General features: G+C 37.3%; 3 protein-coding genes across 4 annotated transcripts in view; 1 reads left to right on the forward strand and 2 right to left on the reverse strand.

Moving 5' to 3' along the window:
• spock2 (SPARC (osteonectin), cwcv and kazal like domains proteoglycan 2) overlaps positions 1-10,961 on the forward strand; it is a 42,199-nt gene extending 31,238 nt beyond the window's left edge. Inside the window, exons 7-10 of the mRNA XM_055170214.2 lie at positions 2,316-2,534; positions 7,173-7,235; positions 8,323-8,460; positions 8,827-10,961. Coding sequence (XP_055026189.1) covers positions 2,316-2,534; positions 7,173-7,235; positions 8,323-8,460; positions 8,827-8,972 — 566 coding nt within the window. The 3' untranslated portion in view covers positions 8,973-10,961. The remainder of the gene's footprint in view (positions 1-2,315; positions 2,535-7,172; positions 7,236-8,322; positions 8,461-8,826) is intronic.
• Positions 10,962-12,056: 1,095 nt separating this feature from the next.
• On the reverse strand, positions 12,057-15,492 carry tysnd1 (trypsin like peroxisomal matrix peptidase 1). The gene is made up of 4 exons (XM_055170213.2): positions 14,154-15,492; positions 13,862-13,992; positions 13,308-13,493; positions 12,057-12,458 (listed from the first exon to the last, which is right to left on the reverse strand). Exons 1-4 carry the CDS (start codon positions 15,200-15,202, stop codon positions 12,256-12,258), a joined length of 1,569 nt encoding a protein of 522 aa, XP_055026188.2. The 5' UTR covers positions 15,203-15,492; the 3' UTR covers positions 12,057-12,255.
• A 361-nt stretch (positions 15,493-15,853) lies between these two features.
• sar1ab (secretion associated, Ras related GTPase 1Ab) lies at positions 15,854-20,637 on the reverse strand. 2 transcript variants are annotated; one of them, XM_055169493.2, is made up of 7 exons: positions 20,424-20,637; positions 19,562-19,635; positions 19,316-19,435; positions 18,840-18,905; positions 18,164-18,267; positions 17,887-18,018; positions 15,854-17,715 (listed from the first exon to the last, which is right to left on the reverse strand). In XM_055169493.2, exons 1-7 carry the CDS (start codon positions 20,447-20,449, stop codon positions 17,599-17,601), a joined length of 639 nt encoding a protein of 212 aa, XP_055025468.1. In that variant the 5' UTR covers positions 20,450-20,637; the 3' UTR covers positions 15,854-17,598. The 2 variants fall into 2 exon arrangements, with proteins under 2 accessions (XP_055025468.1, XP_055025469.1); XM_055169494.2 differs by having other exon boundaries at positions 20,381-20,573.
• Between the last annotated feature and the right edge of the window lie 275 nt (positions 20,638-20,912).

The following is a 20,912-nucleotide window of genomic DNA, read 5'->3' on the forward strand; positions in this document are numbered from 1 at the left end:
GCGGACCATGACAGCCGCTTGTTTATGTTGTTACTGCTGAAACGGTCTATACTGAAAACATACATTGTTTTAAATAAGACAATAACCTTACTTGATTGTTTATAATGAACGTGCGGCAATGAATTATGTAAAGAAGATTTAAAATAAAAAATTACCTAAGGGGCCAATCACACCAAACGTGTTTTAAATGCGTGGAAATGCAAGGCGCACCACACTGCCTTTTTTTGGTCACTTTGAAAAAGAGCAGTGCGGCACAGCTTTTATATTGCTAGGCAACCATTGTTGCAGCTGTCCGGTCAATCAAATACTGAAGCGTGAGCACTCTTTTGCTGTTAACTGTCATATTAGCAGAAACTTTAAAAAGAGGGCGCTTGCTCTGACCTTGTTTGAGGATGAGAGGTGCACAAACATAGGAGACAGGGAGTGACCGCAGTCCGGTTGTTTCAAACAACTTTAAACTTCCGTCACTACAATGGAAGGCCCTCCTCTCCTCTCATTCAATTGGACAATGGTAAGACGCAAGTGAGCCCTCCTTCAAAAAAGCATGCTGCAGCCGGCGGCAAAAAAACACAAGGCATTCGGCGAACATAAACAGCACGCATAAAGCTCACTGCCCATTGAAAAACATAAAAAATGACAACTGCAACAGTGCGACTGCCGTAAACGCGCTTGATGTGATCGGCCCCTAAGGTAGCGTGCACACCAAAGCTTTTAAAGGGATAGTTCGGCCAAAAATTATATTAAACCCATTATTTACTCACCCCCAAGCTGTCCGAGTTGCATATGTCCATCGTTTTTCAGACAAACACATTTTCGGATATTTTAGAAAATGTTTTAGATCTTTTAGTTGATTAAATGTGAAGTTACGGGGTCCACGACCTTCAAGTCCAAAAAAAGTGCGTCCATCCTTCACAAAATAAATCCAAATGGCTCCAGGATGATAAACAAAGGTCTTCTGAGGGTAATCCACGCGGTGGTGTTGTAGAAATATCCTAAATGCGGACGCGACTAAGATGGCGGCGCTATCGGAAGGTAGTTATTTACGTTAATAAGGTTTTAAATATGGATATTTCTACAACAACACCGCGCGGATTTATTTGCGGTTTATTTGCTTTTCAAGTTGAATATTTTTCAATTCTCGGCACTCAGCGTGGAAAAAACCCACCAGCTGCTGGCTTATTTAAAAAATGCAGCGCTTCCATTGGAAACAATTGAAAACATACGGACCATCCGGGAACTTGACTGTAAATTTCGTCACCGCCCCTTTTTGGGGGAAAACAAACTAGACTTCTCATTGACTTTCATACAAAATAGCGGAACAAAGCAAAGTTTGTACACAGTAAATAACTTAAGAAATCACTCCGATTAAACATGTTAAGTAATTATCTGTCCTCCCTGCCTGCCATAGAGAGCGAAAGATACATTGACACATTTAAGTTGGTCAATGTGGGAACATGTCCCTTTCATTTTCCCAGCGTCAAATTTGTGTAACAACTTTATCCAGTGATTGCTGGAAATTTCACTAAGGCTAGTTGTATGGCTAGACAGAAAAGTGCACTCAGTACTATATAGAGACATAATATATAAACACGAAGTAACTAAGTAAAATAATTCACTGGCTTCTCTGTTGACTCGATGAGGTACGAGTAGATGTCCGGGTAAGACACCTCTGGCCAATGGGGAGCATTGTTGCACAAATTTGACGCTGTGAGAATGAGGGGGACATGTTTTTATATTGACCAAATTAAATGTGTTAGGGTGGACAGATAATTGCGCAACATGTTTGGTCTGAGTGATTTCTTGGGTTGTTTGCGCCTGCCGGCTGTGTACGAACGTTGCTTTGTTCCGCTATTTTGTATGGAAGTCAATGGGAAGTCTAGTTTGTTTTCCCCCAAAAGTGGGCGTGAACCTGTTCAGAGACATTCTATGACGTTGCGCCGGTTGTGCGTATACGCCGGCCGCCGGCTTAAAAGCTTTGGTGTGCACGCCCCCTAACTGTACTTCTTGGACGGTTGTGGGTGGGGCCTGCTCAAAGTGCCGTCGGTTTGCACAAAAAAATCCCATAATTACACACAATTATGTTCAAACAACATATAAAAGTGAATTTATTATATAAATTCAAATAATTACAACACAATAATAGAATTATATAATCAAAAGAACTTACAGCATAATAAAATGAAATGAAGAAATATATACTGTATGTCGGCTACATACATGTGAATTGTAAGTGTTTGATGATAGATCTAGACATGGCAGCAGGGGGTAGTAGTTGTAAACTAGCATTTTGAAATGTACCTGTGTGTTTTGTACAGTTGTGGATCGGACTCTTGTTGCAACCTGTAAGGACTCTATTGGCTGGATGTTCTCTAAGTTGGACACAAACAGTGACCTGTATCTGGACCAAGCTGAGCTGGCCGCCATTAATCTGGACAAGTATGAAGTGTGCATACGGCCCTTCTTCAACTCCTGTGACTCTTACCGCGATGGCAAAGTTTCCACAGCCGAGTGGTGCCTCTGCTTTTGGAGAGAGAGTAAGTTTTCAGTATCTCTACACAATTTAAAGAGATTTCAATGACTTTTGTAGCATGTAACAATAAATAGCATAGTGAAATTCTATTAAATGTTACCATTTAAATGTTAAGAACTATTAGCATGTGCTGGATTGTTTTTGTATATTAAGTGTAAAAAATTTAAGTTTTATGTAACTATAGACTTTTTCCTATACACTCAAACACTTATTTTTCAAAATCCCTTTAAAAAAATCCTCAGGGACATGCTAATTCTTGCTAGTTTTAGGGCTACAAATGTCAAATAAAGTTGAGATAGGAGAAAATATTGTCATATTGACAAAATTAAACACTCTACAGCTTTAAAGTCAGCGAACTGGGATGGTTGCCTGGGCATTGCACATTTCTGCCCTGCACCCTGCTGTTTTGTGCCACGGTCCACAGTTAGCTCTGCTCAGTTATATCAGCATGACAGAAGGGGGACACATGGCCCAACGTCAGTGCCAGCACAAGTCCGTGTTGAACACGGCTTCACAGAGTTTTCATTTGGAAAGTTTATTAGTTGAGTTTGAGGGAGCTGTTTGATTTACATTACAAAGATTATGAAGACATATTGCATGCAAAAACTCCTCTGACTCCCAACATCAGTCAGCATCGCACATAACAATATAAAGATACTAGGTACAGCTTTGGGAAAATCCGTCTATCTACGCGCAGAGTGTTTTCTAGACCCGCACCACTATCTTATTCGGGCTGCGGTGGATTAAACCTAATTGGTTTTCTAAATATAATCAAACATTGAAGGGGGGAACTGAAGCATATGTGGGATGTTTGGATTATCGTAATCCCGAGCTTTCATTTCCTTCAAACACTCTCGCAACCCCTCTGGCTAGAATACAAGAGACGAGAGAGCAAGGGAGACTGTGAGCTGACCTTTAGCTGTTTGTGGTAAAGTAATTTAAAGTATTTATTCAAATAGATGCATGAGTCTTTGCAGCATAAGCTGTTTGTGTGGAGGAATTGCTATTCGGTGTGTTGCTAGGGTGACTGACAGTAAGTGTGTGTTGTGTCAGCGAGAGAGCGCGAGTCTGTTTGCATGTGCATGTGTTCATAAGCAACATGTTATACATATTAATGAGGTTTGTCAGCGTGTGAGTGTTTCTTTGTTTGAGGAATTCCTCTGAGTCTTGAATTGTGTGTGTGTGTGTGTTTGTGTGTTTACTTAGGCCATGGAGCATGGCAAGCGTCTTGACACAAACAGACATATGCTCTACTCTGCATCTCATTGGAGGGCACAGAGCTGTATCTCAACACACACACACAGTATACCAGCCGGCTTCTTGTTTGATGTGATTCTGCTCACGATGTGGCTGGGCACTCTCATCTCTCCAGAGAAGGGCACAGTTGCTTTTGGCCTGTCACACTTTGTCTTCCCCTTGTATTTCCCCTGGTGCAAAGGAAATGGTTATTGCAAAAAGAAAACAACATCACTGTTGGTTGTTGACAGGCCGCTCAGACTCAAACTCTCTGGGACTGAACCCAAACGGGCAGTGAGACAGAAGCTCGTTGAGGTTTTCAGACTTGACCTGACCGGCCCTCACATGTAGTTTTGAAACATGATAGCTTTAAGGCATTTGCTGATATTAATGTACAGGCTATCGACTGCTATCACCTTGAATGATAAAGTCATTCACTAAAAGGGTCGTATGATAACCTTGAGACCCATTTTGTGTTTGACAGAAAATAGGAAGGTCACACGTTATTGCAACAACATAAAAACACTTCACTGGGGCTATAGACGGTTTCATCGGACGCACGTGATACACGTCTGGATCCGAACTTTACTTCCGGTTTCGTTTTTTTTAATGGTCTGACTAGTTGCTAAACTGATCTCTTGAACAAATGCCTTGTCGAAAGTAACAAATGTTTTGGTTTCCTAGGTAATCTATGTGTTGTTTTTTTGCTTGATTTATAAATAAACTAAGTACTTTGTGGTTATTTATTATTAGTGGAGTTTACCGGAAGTTACGTGCGGACCGCAACAGCCGCTTGTTTAATGTTGTTACTGCTAAAACCGTCTACCATTAAAAATGTACAGATTGGAACCTGAAGATCTCATATTAGTACATTTAGAGATACATATTAGTATCACAAAGGTACATATAGTTGTCAAATGTATATATCTGTACGTAATTGTACACATATTAGGACATTTTTAAAGGGTACTGCCTCATTGACCATGACTATTCTTTTAATAGTGTGGGCAAATGATGTCATTTTTGGTTGAACCATGCCTGTATGCATTGTCAAAGTGTTAAAAAGCATGGAAATATTTGACCTGTGAAAACCCATCATACATAATGTATAGAGGATTCTGTGAAAATATAACCTTTAAGAGCTTATAGGGGTGCACCGATAAATGCCGATATACACTAATAATACGTAGCCTATAACTAGGGTTGTAATGATTAACCGTGCAAATGCGCGTTTTCTCAATTAATTAATTTTAATGAATTATGGTGAAATTCTGGCACATCCAAAACCAGGGGGCACTCTCATGCAGAAACACCCATTGTGCCACAGAAGAAGTAGCATTACAAACGCTATTGCAGGAAATGTCTACAGGAATACTTACATCACTGTTCTTCAAATTGTTTCAGGTATTTTCATGATAATAAAGAATATTTTGAATGATTTTGTTGTAACAAATGTTGCTTTTTTAAATGCACATTATAGCGACTCGGACTCATAATGATTTTAGATTGATAAGGACTTCCTACTGACCAAATGCCGTAGTACACGCACAAGCTGTGCACGAAACACATAATCGCAGCCTTGAGATTCAGAATCGATTTCAGACAGGCATTTTTAATGGGACACATGATTAATCGTTACATCCCTACCTAAAACTATTCACAGCCGATATTATTCACAGCTATTTCATGTACTATTGCTTTTTATCAGTAAACCTTATCGAACATGCGTTTGAAAAAGCAACACTCGTCAAACATAATGGATGCTTTAACACTTTTCATGAATTTTTTTTTAGTATAAGTATGCAGTATCATAGGAACATCTTTGACGTTTATAACAAACCAAACCGTTTGAAAATCGGTAGAAAATTAAGCAAGTTATGGTCATTTAAAAGTACCTGCACCTTTAAAACTCAATGCTATGAGTGAGCGAGCGTCCTGTGGTAAGATGGCCGCCAAATGCGGACATTCCACTCAATTGGCCACCAGTGCGGGCGAGACATCTAGCCTTTATACATATCTATGGCCATAGCTGCCTGTGTATGATTCTTCGTCTTCTACAGCGCATATTGGGTTTCTGCACGGGAGCGCCCTCTGGATTTTGGATGTGGCGGCATTTCACCGTGATTCATTGAGAATAGTTGTGAAGCATAGCAAGCATCATCGGTCAATAGAGGTTATGCACATGACGTCACCTTCGGCGAAAGTGCCTGTGGTTACGCCCACTGAGTGGCAAAAGACAAAGCGGCAGAATTTGTATACAGTGTGAAATCAGTTAAAAACACTGGGAAAACGCATCTAAATGGGAAAAAGTTGTGCGATAGACTGTACTAACAGATTTAACAAGAATTCGGAGCTATCGTTTTACAGACTGCCAAAAAACACAGAAAGGAGAAGTAAATTGATCGATCATGCCAACGTCCACAGACCACAGATGGGTTGACAAGTTGCTAGAGTCACTATCAAGCAGAGGTTACACTTTCTACTTAAACATATTTTTTCAAGTATTTGTATTGTATCCGTGTTTTCCTTTGGAAAACATACATCCCAACGCATATTATCATAAATTTTACTCGTATTACATTTCATAAATACAAGTTTTTCTTTAACATTTAATAATTAAGTACATTAACATACTTTTACTCAGGTAGAAGTACACAATTTTTATGTAATTAGATATTAAATCATTTTTAATATGCAATATTAAAGAATACACAGTATGATTATATGCTTTAGAATGTAGTGAAGTAAAATTTTTCCCAAGTCAAACACCCTAATAAAGCACAGATGCTTGGAAAATGTAACTAATGTAACTAAGTGTTGTCTTCTGGTATTAAGTTCAACTAAATTCAATTTAAGCTGATACTAGTCAGTTTTACTGCATTTTCGCAGCAGCCGCTATGAAAACCAGCCATTTTGTTGAACGTTTGCCACTCAACAGGGCGTGCTCCGGCGTGGTCTTGTTGGAAAAGTGACGTCAATGCATACCCTCAAAATATCCGTGAACCCCTAAGACCATATCAAAGATTAAAATCAATGATTGAAATCAAATTTATAATTAGATTATGAGAATTTAGCCTAGATTTCACAGACAGTGTCACATATATTTAATGTTCATTTACTCAACCATTCCAGATATAAAGCAAGTTATATTACCTAAAAGGTTTACTTTCGTTTAAAAATTAAATTGGTATAAAACTAAAGATTTTAACAGTCATTTGTACCATTTATAAACAAGGTGGTGTGCTTGGGTGTAATAGCGTGATTTGAGTGTGCGGCCGAACAGAGAAAAGCTCGGCCATAATGCTGCATCATCTGGGAGTTGGTGGGTGAGCTCGTGTGAAGCGTTTGTCTAAAGGAGATTAGCGCTGACTCTTCCCTAAAGGCACTGACTGTTTTTCTTCCTCAGAGCCTCCCTGCCTGGCTGAGCTAGAGAGAATCCAAGTGCAAGAGGGAGCCAAAAAGAAACCGGGTAAGAATGAACCCTCTGCTGAGACTCACGGTGCTATCTCAGGACGATCAAGTTAAGGTGTGAAAGAGAGGAACAGAGATTCAAACAAAAACTGGAGAGAGAGGCTATATGTGGAGAACAAGAATAAAGAATGAAGGTCAATATAAGTAAAAAAGCGCATAATTAGGTGTGGGGATTAGAGCGGAGCTCCTGGCATTGCACAGCGCTGCATGTTGGGCTGCACTGCTGCTAGGACTCTCCAAGGACACGCTGCAGATCCAACAGCCAATCGGGGTCCGCCAAAATGCAAAAGCCCTTGATGCTTCAGAATAAACGTATACGTATACGATAAAACCCAAGTGTTTTAGTTTTAGGGTTTTTTTTGTTTAACCTGTGTTTTACACACTAATGCATATATGATTAAATCCCATTCCCCAAAAAAAGTGTTTTGATAGAGTGTGTGTTCACTGCAATAGAAGATAATGGCAAATATTCATAAAACTGTGTGATCCAACTTTGCTGAAATTCCATTAAACATGAATGTAGATATGGATAAGGGTCAAAGATGCATATAAGGCACACAAATTAATTATGATATGATTCATTTTTTTTTTTTTAATACCCATGGTTATGTGACAACAAACAATGAACGATTATAAAAAAAAATCGAATCAAAAGATCTTTCATCTGTAGTGAGCTATATACATTATATATATATATATATATATATATATATATATATATATATATATATATATATATATATATATATAAAATGTATATAGCTTTTTTTTATATGATTAGGTAAATCCTGCATTTTAATATAGCCGATTTTACTGTGCGTCATGTGTTGAGATACTGCAGACCGAAACCCAGCCCTCAACCCTCGCCAAGGTTACATTTTACGCATTACAATGAGAATTGTCACTTGGGTCTGTCACATGATTTACAACCTGCAGTAAAGCTAACTAGATTGATTCTCATTTTACACCCAATTCTTTAATACATTTAAAATGTACATTTGGCTTTTTTACAGTCATTGTGTGTGCGCGCGTGCGCGTGTTTGTGTGCATGCATTTGTATCACTCTTCATTTTTTGTTATTGTAGATACATACATACCCAGCTGTGATGAGGACGGCTTTTACAGGAGACTGCAGTGCGATAAGAGTAGAAGGGAGTGCTGGTGTGTGGACCAGCATGGAGGAGAGTTAATGGGCTCCAGAATCCATGGCAACCCCGACTGTGGTAAGCACAAGCACATACACACGCATATAGACACACAGAGGACAATGCTGCTTCTGTAGCTACAGGGCTTAGGGCTTAGATCCACGAGAACATCCGTCACCCATCTGACAGACGACCAAGTGCTACATTCATTAGGCCAGGTTCATTTCCATTCCAAAAGAGCAGTTGTCTCGCGGAAATAAAGGTCTGTAAGATTAATTACTATAGGCTGAGTCCGACCAGCAGGTGATAAGAACAAATCCCCCGACTGGACATAAAAAAGCGATTAAAAAACCGACCTCCTGTTTGGTTTTGTTTAGCCTTTGTCACACAAAAATCGTAACATGATGCATTCAACCGTTATTAAATAATGGTTTTCTTTTACAGATGAGATGGTCACGTACTCGGGCGATTTCGGCAGCGGACTCGGATGGGAGGACGAAGAGGAGAAGGAGGTGGAGGAGAATGGCGAAGAGGCCGAGGAGGAAGAAGGGGAGGTGGGGGAAATAGATGACGGTGGATACATTTGGTAGATCGTAAGAGATCCGCTTTGTTCGACGTAGCTTTCTGTGGCCCATCACTACAGAGGCAGCTCTATCTTCTGACATTTAATGGTGGACACTGGAGGGTTGATCATCTTTATACTGCACTCCAAACAGCTTTGAGTTAGGGAGGGGGTGGGGAGGGGTCGCTGGTTAGTGTTAGCTGTAGTGAGATTATTGGCAAAGAGTGGGTTTATGAATACTTGTGAACCATCATATTTTTTGTTGAATCAGTCTAGCATCCGCAAACACGAGCTCAGAATTAGGCGCTTGATAGGTGTGATGTGATGCGTTCTTATGCAAGTCTAATGAAAACATACTTTTATCACTATACACTTGGAAATTTGGTTTGTAAATTGTTCGAGGTGCAGATTTAAAGTTTTAAAGAATGTATACTGTAAAGATAGACAGGTTTTGGGTCCAACCAGGTTGCTTACTGCTTCATTAGATCTTTGTTATGTTGGCTTTGGCTTTTTGAGACTGCTGCTGTAATGTCTTTGCTCTTAGAGTTCACGTAAATTGCAAGTTTCTACTTTCTACAGATGGTTTAGCTTGTATGAGCACAGCAACAAAAGATTACTACTACTACTACAAAAAATAAAACTCTAGAGCTAAGACTGTTACTCTTCATCATCAATGCAAGATCTGAACAAAATCAGTATCTGTAACACTTTTCATTAAAGCAGCCTTTGAAGTAGATATAGTCGTAAATGTCTTAAGATGAGGTAGCCTTCATTAATGTATTTGAACTTGTATATGACGTATTTCTCAGCAGTCACAAACTGCAACAGATTTAAGCCAATTGCGCCCAAAAATACACAATGCACTTCTAAAAGATGATCCGTGTCCTAAAGGCACTGTTTTTCTCTCTTTTGTGTAATAATCCGACCGAAACCAGAGTCTGGTAAAGCATTATATTTTCATATAAACTATGTCTCAACGCAGTAGCTTTCTTTCCCACAAACCCCAAAAATGTCCAAATCATTGTTTTCTGTTTTGCAATGCACAGTAATAAATCCTGAGAAATGTGCTTTTTGGTTTCATATTTCTATCGTAATAGAATTTGCTTATACTCCACTAGGTCAGGCTGTAATACGGTACCTCCGAGGCGACACGGCTATTATAATAAGGCAGTATATGGATGAACATGAGAGTCAGGAATGCCTTTTTGAAAATGCATTTCGACATATTCTCCTTCATATTCCCGAAGGGACCAATCTGTCTTTGCAGATGTCTTCTAATCAGATCTTCCCATCATTTGCAGTGAAAGATGACTTAGCTGTAATGTTGCAAGGTGTAAATCCGGTACTGCAAGGATTTATAATCTAGGTCCAAATTTATAATCTTTAACAGACTGAAAGTAAAATATGGAGTACAATCACAGCAAGCTGGCTTTACAGGACATTTCTCTTTATTCCACTTAGAGTTTCACTTGCTATGAACTGTAAAATGTATGAATTATAGACTCGGTCTGGTATGCTAATTTACTCAGATTTGGTTTGCGAGCTCCGAATAGGGAAGAGAAAATGCATTTGATACGGTTACATCCAAACAAGTAAACATATTCATCAACGTACTGCTGCTGCTTTTCGTGCCGCACATAAATCCTCTAAAAAATAGAAATGTCAGCGAGACAAAGCTTGAGGATATTTAAATTACATCTGGATTATCAGATAACGTCTCTCTGGTTTGATCGAGTGGATAGACGGCCTGCTCATTAAAAGTGAATTGTGAATGTTCTGATGTCTTACTCATCAGTGTACAGGAGTCTGCTAACAGTGATGTTATACCACTTGGACTAGTGTATGATTGTATTGTACTGTACATGCCATTATTATTGTAAATACTTGGATTTTACTGATTAGAAAACACTCTATTTACGCTGAGTTGCCGTATATTTGCATTTAGTTGCATGTTTCTTTGTCTGATTGTCCTCTTTCTTGCCTGAATATGATTAAAGGCTCTGGGCCCTAAACACTTTTCCCTTTGTTCTCCTGATTACTTGCAAGACATTTTCACTACACTGATGTTCATTTTCAAGTGCTATTGGAAGCATTAGAGGAAACACATTTTAAACAACATTTTGGCTGTATACTTACTATACATAAGATATCAAACACAAGCTGATTGGCTCTAGGCACAAAGTATAAAAGTAATTAAAATCTTTATTGAAGAAATTAAGTTAACACACATCCTTGAAATATTTGTCATACAATGAACCAAACTGGCTTTAAAATAAAAAAATGCATTAAGAAACTGTTGAGGTCTACTGTGTTGGCACCAATATGTTTGGGATCCAGTGAGGCACCTTCCCTTGTATCCAGTGGGATGGTTGGATAGTAGTCAGTATGGTTAACATTTTTTGGGGTTTTAATTTGGTTGGAATAATTAAGAATTGAAATGAAAAATACATATGGGGCCATAACCAATTACAATACACTGTATTGTAATGAAACATGGCATAACTTAAAGGTGCTTTCTACAGCACCATCATAAAATATTTTATCTTGACCAGTCATTATGTTAATTAGCTTGATGTACATTGTACATATATTAAAGAAGTGCAGAAATTAAAATAATTAATATGTTAAAATGCTTAAATCAAGCCAATTTTTATCCAACAGGCTTAGTCAAGCTGTTGTGAGCCCAATGTCCACCCAGGTGAAAAAGTAGTACACCTCCACAGTGCACCCAAAGTGCTTTATTTTTGCACACTAATTTCATCTTCAGTACTTCCCAAGATCATCCAAGTATACTTCACTGTGCCACCCCGAGACACCACGAACATGAACCAAAATGCACTTTTAACATACTATATCTGTATTAAAAATGTATTTAGTTAACACTTGTATTAAACTTTAACTCAACTTTCATACAAAGATGGGTTCAAGTTTACTAGTGGTACCTAAATAAATTTTTTAAATACATTTTTAGCACATTTAAGTTCATATTCATGATGTCTCAAAACAGCACAGTGAAGTACACCCAGACGATCCCAAGAAGTAGTAAAGACCAACCTTTAGCATATTAAGTACAAAATTAGTGTGCGAAAATAAAGCACTTTAAGTAATGGAAGTGCACTACTTTTTCACTCGGGCAACCATGCATCACACACACGAACACCTAAATTTTGTTTATACACTATTAGGGAAAGGATTATTCAGTACCATTTCTCAGACTTCTTATCACTTTATAAAAGAAAGTGATTCATTTTACTAATGATATCATCAATTTTTAAATGTCTTCTACAATTACATTTGATTGATGAGGACAATCAAAGCTTGCTTTGAAGGCTCTGTAGTCTCCATGTTTTTCTGACGTCCTTCTCTGCATTGTCTAAGGCCTTAAACACCGCAGCGTTTCCAGTTTGAGCGAAGAGTCCCAGCAGCGGTTCCAGAACTGTCACTGGGACACTGAAGTTTAAATGAGGATAGGTCACTTTCGCTGAGAAGTCTCTTGTATTGCTAGACACGATACCTGCAGTAATAGGATATGAGATAAAAAAAAAACATATAACATGAAGTATGCTTCATTACTCACCTTTAAAAAACAGCATGCATAGTTGGTCACATGGTGCCCCCTTCTGGTTACCGAAGATATTGTATATTAGAATAACTTGTGTGTTTCTCAGTAAAGGCCAAGTGTATAACCCTACTGAAAAATCCAGCAAAGACCAGCACAAGCTGGTAGCTGGCCCTAGTGGTTTTAAGGTGGCATTAGCTGGTTCTCTAAGCTTGGCAAAGCTGGTGGGTCAGCTGGTCTTCCAGCATGACCAGCTAAGTCCAGCTAGAGAAGTTTAAAAAGTGACCAGAACACAGCTAGACCAGCTTGCTACACCAGCAATACCAGCTAAAACCAAGTTGGGAGATCAGCTAAAACCAGCTCACCAGCTTATGCTGGTTTTAGCTGGATTTTTCAGTAGAGAATGGTCAAGCCAATGCTGGCTTAGTGCCTTTAGCAATAGAGTAATAACACACTTCTCCTTTAAGTATATATTGAAAATATAATCAATTTATAAATAACTACAGCAGTGTTTAAAAAAATATTACAGGCAAGAGTAATAACACACTTTTCCTTTAAGTAGGCTACATATTGAAAATATAATCAATTTATAAATAACTACAGCACAGTTAAAAATTTTTATATTACAGGCAAGATTTCATAATGCCTAGATTTTAATCTTCAGCTTTGTATTAACACAAATACTGGATTAGTACAGAACAACATCTGGTGTTGATGACCTGATGCAGTACATAAAAATGTCTTATGCAACTCTTCCATTGCTAACTAGTAACTATGTGATATTAAATATAGAAATGATTTTACCCAACAATTCCCCAGTGCCAGAACGAACCACAGCGCCACCACTGGCTCCAGAATGTACTGCACATGTAGTTTGCAACATTACAGGCTGTGACTGATGGGTGATAACTCTGGATAAGATCCCTGAGGTGAAAGATGGGCCAGAGCTACCTCCTAAAGCCCCAAAACCAACGACAACAACATCTTCACCTAAACAAAGACACAGTATTTTGAAAATAAGAGAAAATTTATTTTATTTCATATTTTGAATTATTATATATGCTATTATATAGCTTACTTTATGAGGTTAAAATTCCCATGCTAACAATATTTGCACGATGTTTATTACTATTATTAGGAATTAAAAATATAATATTTACCTGGTACAATAATTAATGTTAATAATTTGCAATGAATTAGAATGGCATCAGTTCAAGTCATAGCAGAAGAAGGACGTGCTGGAATTCTGATTAACAAATTGAAGCCCAAGATGATTTCCTTCACTCTTAAGGTAAATCTCAAGATACAATAAACATGGATAAACATTAAATTGTTGTAAAATAACTGTAGCACATTACCTGGGTAAAAGTGTCTGGAAAACCGTGGAGTGACTATATTCATGAGGGGCTCCTGAAGCTCCACCACAGCAATATCATAAGGAGATGATGGTGCTGAGGAGTACAGCACCTTACCACTCATCACATGAAATCTGAAAAGTGTATTTATTTTACTGCAGATGACACGATAATACACTTAGCAACTTCAAAGAGAGAAAATATATCACGTTTTAATAAGACTTTACAAAATGCCCTTCACAACAAAAAGGTCTCAAGACAAATTTGCATAAATTCAAAGTATACACAACCATACCTTCCTCCTAAGTTTGCTTTAACCGTAACCAGAGATTTTTCATTCACCACATGCCTGCAGGTCAGAACCAAATGCTGGTTTAGCAGTACACCAGAACCCCACAGCCGACCTGCGTCGATCAATACCACTCCAGGATAACGTTCAGACTCTGACCGACTATTTGTTAATGGTGCTTGAAGAGATTTACGAATAAAATGTAATGACATCTCAGTCAGTGTTTCCTGAGAGCCTACAGCCTTTAGGACGTTTTTCAGAATTAAGTCAACGGAGCACACTAGTGTCAACCCAATCCATTCTTCTGATTTCCAGCATAGAGGTGAAATGATCAAACCCACGAGATAAGCTCTATCTCCTTCACTAACAAACAGTCCTCCTCCTTCAGTGCCAGGCAAACAGCGGGCATCAGTCAGGATCAGTGCATTCTCATCTCCAGCGAGATTACTTACAATGCCTTTACTGACTGTGTTCATAAAGAGATCTGGACAGAGACCACCAAAAGGAGACCCACAGGCGAGGACACTAAATCCCTTTTTAAGAGTGTCACTCTTCAGCCAAGGCATTGATTCACTATAGGTGGATGAAGAAGGCACTTTAAGAAAAGCGAACCAGCTTAGGAACGTGGAGTCTTCCAGAACCCCAGAATCCTCAATGCCACCATAAAAGCCCCAGTTATCTGCCCCCTTAAAGATTTTGTGAAACGCATCTTGAAACTCTACACAGTTAACCATCATTAACAGTTCAGCCTCTTGACGGATCACATTGGGTCTGTCCATTAGTTTATAAGATACGTCAGTGCGCTCTGTGTGATCTACATACACTTTCATATCTTTACTGAAACTGTCAGAATGCAATGTCTGTAAGTCTTTCTTAACGTATTGTTTCTCACTTACAAAGTTAGAAAACACAATGCCAGTACAGATTACAATCCCATACTGGTAGTTTAGATATACTCCACTACAACTTATTGCTTTATTCTGGGACAAAGAACTGAGGTCGAGGGGGGCTTCAGATACTGTGACAACACAACACGACTCCTCAATAGTCTTCATTGCCAATCATAAACTATAAAACAACTTGCAAGTAAATACAATACTGCTACAGCATGTCGTTTTAGCTTTTACTTTTAGGCATCACGATAAATATGTTAACCTACTGTACAAAAAAGTGTCAACCAGTTAAAGCATTCATAAGAAGCTGGCTACAACCGTCCTTCAGTAAAAAAAAAAACAGTCCAGTGATTTGACCAATGCATCTAGTAAGGATTAAATTAATATATTTTCGAACGCACACTGGTTCTAAAACTACAGCATTTCCGGGTATAATACGATTGGCGTATACGTGATCATGTGATTATGCGCGTCAATCTAGTAGGCGTGTCCGACTTCATTTCCCCTTTTATTTATTGAATAACTACATGGAATACCAAAAACCCGCATTTTGGTCAATGCCACATGAACAAGAGGTCACATATAGTCACATATTTAACCGCGTGTCCAACTTCACCCAGCGCTGCATAGAGGAGCGGTATGAGTCATCGAAGTATCGCGAGAACGACTCGAATGCACATTTCTTGAATAGTTATCGCGTTACTTTGATATCAAATGCCGGTCGGTCTGCGCAGTGCTTACTATTCTACTTAATGAACAAACAAAAAAATTGTCCACTAAATAAAAAATAATGAATGCAATGTACACAAGGAATGGATGGCAATTAAAATATTTATTTGTAATGCCTACTTGCATAGATATTGAGTTACAAGTAGCATGTAGTAGTTTCACAAGATAACCAAAATTGAAAACTAAATCCTTTTACATAAATCTATTTCCAGGCAATTGCTCCAGTAATATAACACATTTTTATATTGCACAGGCATATTTCATATGAAGAAAAGCAACCGTACTCTCATGCCACAGCTGCATAATAACAATTTTTGCAACTTTTTGACAGTCAATAAGTACTTCTCGCACAAATTAATCAGGTAGGCCGGTGCTGTAGTGAAACAGGCCAATGTAAACACATAGTGCAACTGTTACATCAACACTGTTTTAAAAGTATCAAAACGCTACATATAAACTGCAAACATTTGGATGTTTAAATATTGGATAAATAATTCATTTTAAATTAATGCATTGGCAACACACACTGCATCACTTCAAGTTTTCTTTGAATAGGTGGAAAATACAGAATTAGAAAAATGAAGATTAAAAGTGTTATTGAAGACCACCAGCATTAAGGCACAGAGGTAGCATACAAAACACTGATTTTGTATCATTTTATGGTTTTGCATCATCAAAATATCTCACAGCACATTTTTTAACGTGACCAAGTATTATCTACCTTATTTTTACCTTGCTTTAAAATAACAAATGTATGTTTACATTTGGCAGGGTATGTTACGTTGGTCTGAGAAAGGTGTTTTGTAATAGTATGTCTTACCCGCTCTGTCAACTACTATAGCATATACTTCTGCTAACCCTGCTTTTAGACAGAGCATAATTAACTGGTTTAAAAGTTAGGGGAGAGCGGGGCACTATCATTCAATAAATATGTGAGTTAATCATACTTTTACACACGCAACACACACATCTCGGCTACAGATGAACACTTAAAGATTGTTTCTAGAACCTACCGCTTTCGTACAATTTCACCGAAAGTGGGGTTAATTGTAAGAGACAGATGGTTTCTTGTAACATTTGCTAGAAATTTCTATTTAAACACAAATAATTTAATACTATTCTTTCCAAATAGGCAAATACTAGAGGTGGATGTTGCTTATATATCCGTCTATAACAGATCTATCCATCCAAGACTCTTCATCTAACCATCCTCGTATTATCAATCCATCATACCTGATAATGTTTTTACACATATTACTTTAATTACATTGTTTTCATTTTATTATCATTGAATTATTGAGGCTTAACCCCGCTGCAAAAAAAAAAAAAACGTTTTCAATCCCACCTATCAGTTACTTGTTTTAGAATGATGCTTTGTTTTAGGTAACTAGACAATGATTCAAATAATATAAAGTTGAATTTGGTGACATCGTATGACATCAGGAAAAAACACATCATGAAGAAATTTACTTTCATGCCTACAAAAAACTCTGTCAAGAATACGAAAACATCAAAACTTTTCACAAATTCACAGGAGATTGTCTTCTGATGGTAAGAGAAAATGACCAAAAGCACAGACTGCTTAGCCCTGTGAAACTATGTAAAGTAGCTGTGTTACAATTAACCCCATGTTAATTTGTGCCCCGCTCACCTCGTTTAGACACATTAATTTAACGTGTATCTAAAATACTTATCCCATAAACACACTGTTTTTTAAGGCTCAGACAACAAAATATACAACACCCCTGGTTACTATAGTTTATTACAATATAGAAAATCAAGGGATCGTGGATTTAGGGTGAACAAATTGTATAGTAACATTAAATATACTAATCGATATACTGAGAAAGCCACCGAAAACCTTCACCATATCCTTGCCTCTTCAACACACTGCACATAAAGACTTCCATTGGCCTTAGGTTGAGCTCCTTTAGTGATACATTTCCCTGTATAGACAAATAAAAACAAATACTTATTTATAAAGTACATATCTGAAATAAAAATAATCAAATTTCCAAATATACTGCTATATAAAGTCACCCTAAGCCTCTGTAATTTAGATTAAGAATTTATTCATTTACTTGCAGAAAGATCAACATATTTTCCTATTAACCTACCTTTCCAGTAGTTTGTCCATAAAGACCAAACATTTCTCTAAGGGCATCCTCACTAATTGCTTCTGGACGATCAATTTTATTCCCCAAAATAAGGACTGGCACGTTGGAGATGGTTTCATCAGTTAGGAGAGCCTATGGTTTGGGAATTATGTTAGACAATACAATGGTGCCCTTATTATTGAATAATATTACAGCATGTAAGTGTTATGAGTCACTGGGTGTGTAAAAAAATTGAACACAAAGGTATTGTATAGAAAAAAAATTAAAGTAAACTTACATCCAGCTCAACTTTGGCTTCAAGTAGGCGTTCATGATCAGCAACATCAACAAGATAAACTATTCCATTTATTGCTGGTAAATAATTCTTCCAAACTCTTCTTGCTGAAAATAAAGAACAAACAAGACCAATATGTTACACTGTTTCAAAGGTTGCATTTTCTAACAGCTTTGCAAAATCTAATTTTAATGTTACAGTATCATTACATATTGTTAAAGGGATAGTTCACTTTAAAATAAAAATTGTGTCATCGTTTACTCATCCTCATGTTGTTCTAAACCTGAATGAATTTCTGATGAACACAAAAGAAGATATTTTGAGAAATTGTGGTAAACACACAGCAGATCATTGACTTCAATAGTAAGAAAAAAATAATTTGGAAGTATTGTTTATAAATGATGAAGAAAATATTTTGATAAATGATGGTAAGCACATAGTTGACGGTACCCTTTAAATTCCATTTTTTTTTCCTACTATGGAAGTCAATTGGTCACTATCTGAGTGTTTACCATCATTTCTCAAAATATCTTCTTTTGTGTTCATCAGAAAAAAAGAAATTCACACAGGTCCGGAACAACATGAGGAGCAAATGATGACAGAATTTTCATTTTAAGGTGAACTATCCATTTAAGCTCTGTATTTTTAAGAGATATTTAAATAATATCTCAACATTTACCTTGAGCATGACCACCCAGGTCAAATGTTGTGAAAGTCATGCCCGCAATAGTCAGCTCTTCAGATGCTGGAGGACAAAACATAAACAGGTAACAAATGATACATTAGTTGCTGCATTTGATAGCATAAAGGTCACTTTAAGATTAATCTGTTTATTCCTACAATATTTATCCATTATATATTAAAAAGTAGGGCTGGGAAAAGATTAATTGCAATTAATCGCATACAAAATAAAAGTTGCATAATATATGTGTGTGTACTGTGTGTAATTATTGTATATTTTATTTTTAAATGTATATATAATATAGAATATAAATAAATATATATACACACATGTAAATGTTTCTTAAATACATACATGAATGTGTATATGAACATAATAATTACACACAGCACACACTCATATATTATGCCAAAATAACTTTTATTTTGTATGCGATTAATAAATATTTAGCACTGAATAAAATATTTACTTACTAGGGTGAAGTGTTGGAACATGTTGACCAAGTCGATCATCTTTAAGCATGTGCAATAACGTTGTTTTTCCAGCATTGTCTAATCCAAGAAAAACTAGTTTCCCAGACTTTTTATATAATCCTAAAGCAAATGAGAGCATGAAAGAAATATGAATTTTAGTAAAATTAACTGCCTGTCAACTGCCAACGTTGAAAGGCAAAGTGTATGCTAAAAATCATCAGCACAAACTTTTGGCTGATCCTTTACCTAATAATTGTAATACATTGCTGAATCCTCTGTACAGCCAATCAATTATGAACGACATTTCTGTAGCTTGCTCCCTACAATGAAACGGCAACAAAATGAGAGAATTGTAACAGTATTGTTGAAGAATTTTACATTGGGTCTTCTACAAAACATGCTGAATCAAAACAGTAACGATTACAAATTACTCCCACAATTCTTTAATACGTATTGCATGTCTCCTGCATAGCATTGTGTAACAGTAAACATTCCCTTGAGGAAAGAAAGGCAACTATTTCTAGTTGCGAGAGTTTGTCACTTGACGCCAAGGATATAGCGCACAGACATAGCTGTCACTCAAATGACAGCAACTCTCACTAAACATAAGCGTAATGTTCGGTTGTTTCTATACATTAATAATATGTATATTTTTTTAATTTAATTTATGCAGTGAATGTAACACAATGTCGTTAATATATTCTCAATGTAACCGCCACAGTATACGTTTATCCATCCAAATGTTCAGAGCGCGCACTTTCCAGAAAGTGTCAGGCACTGAAGGCGCACTTTAAATACATAGCAAACAACAAACACGTCGTGTAAATGTCGAACAAATTTAAGGATTACACACCGCTGTGAAAGCAAACGGGGGAATACAGAGAAATATCAACACTTTTATTAAACAGTTACGAGTTTAAGGTTATTTTGATGTGTTATAAATAGTTCCGATTGGTGATCTACACAGTAAGCCTATTTATCAAGATTAAAAAAAGACGTCATTCAACAACAAAGTATTACAGGAAACCAAACAACCCACGAGAGAAAAACATGTTATGGCAATACCTCAAAGGGTCTGCTTCTGTAGTAAAGCAGTCAGTCCGCTCACCGTGTTGCTGAATGCCAATCCAACATGACGTTTAACCGGAACTGCGTCGCTGTAGAGTTGTCTCAGTCAGATCAGTTCTAGGTTGCATGGGATCTTGTTGCTTCAAATGTTAACTGCGACCCACAACTGACTCGATCTGACAAACGTTATTGTTCAAATGTAGAAAAATAGACAAGGCGGTCCACTGTCGGCGTGCTTTGGTGCAAGGACCATAGAAACTAGGCGTCATTATAACAACTCATTATTTGTCGCGTGTATTTCTGTGTTACAGACAAAAAGTATTTAAAATTTATTCAAATTATAAGCAAGTCAAATTATTTTGCACTCATTGCTGTTGCACTCACTACCACACTGTTTATCTTTGGTTGTGTATTTATACTTCGCCTATTTACTTTGCCTGTTTATATTGCTATGAGAAACCTTTTCGTTGTTTTTAAAACAATGAATATACATCGGTATTATTCTATTCTCCACACTACAGAAGCTATA

Source organism: Misgurnus anguillicaudatus, chromosome 11 (assembly GCF_027580225.2).
Source record: "Misgurnus anguillicaudatus chromosome 11, ASM2758022v2, whole genome shotgun sequence".
Taxonomy (NCBI): Eukaryota; Metazoa; Chordata; class Actinopteri; order Cypriniformes; family Cobitidae; genus Misgurnus; species Misgurnus anguillicaudatus.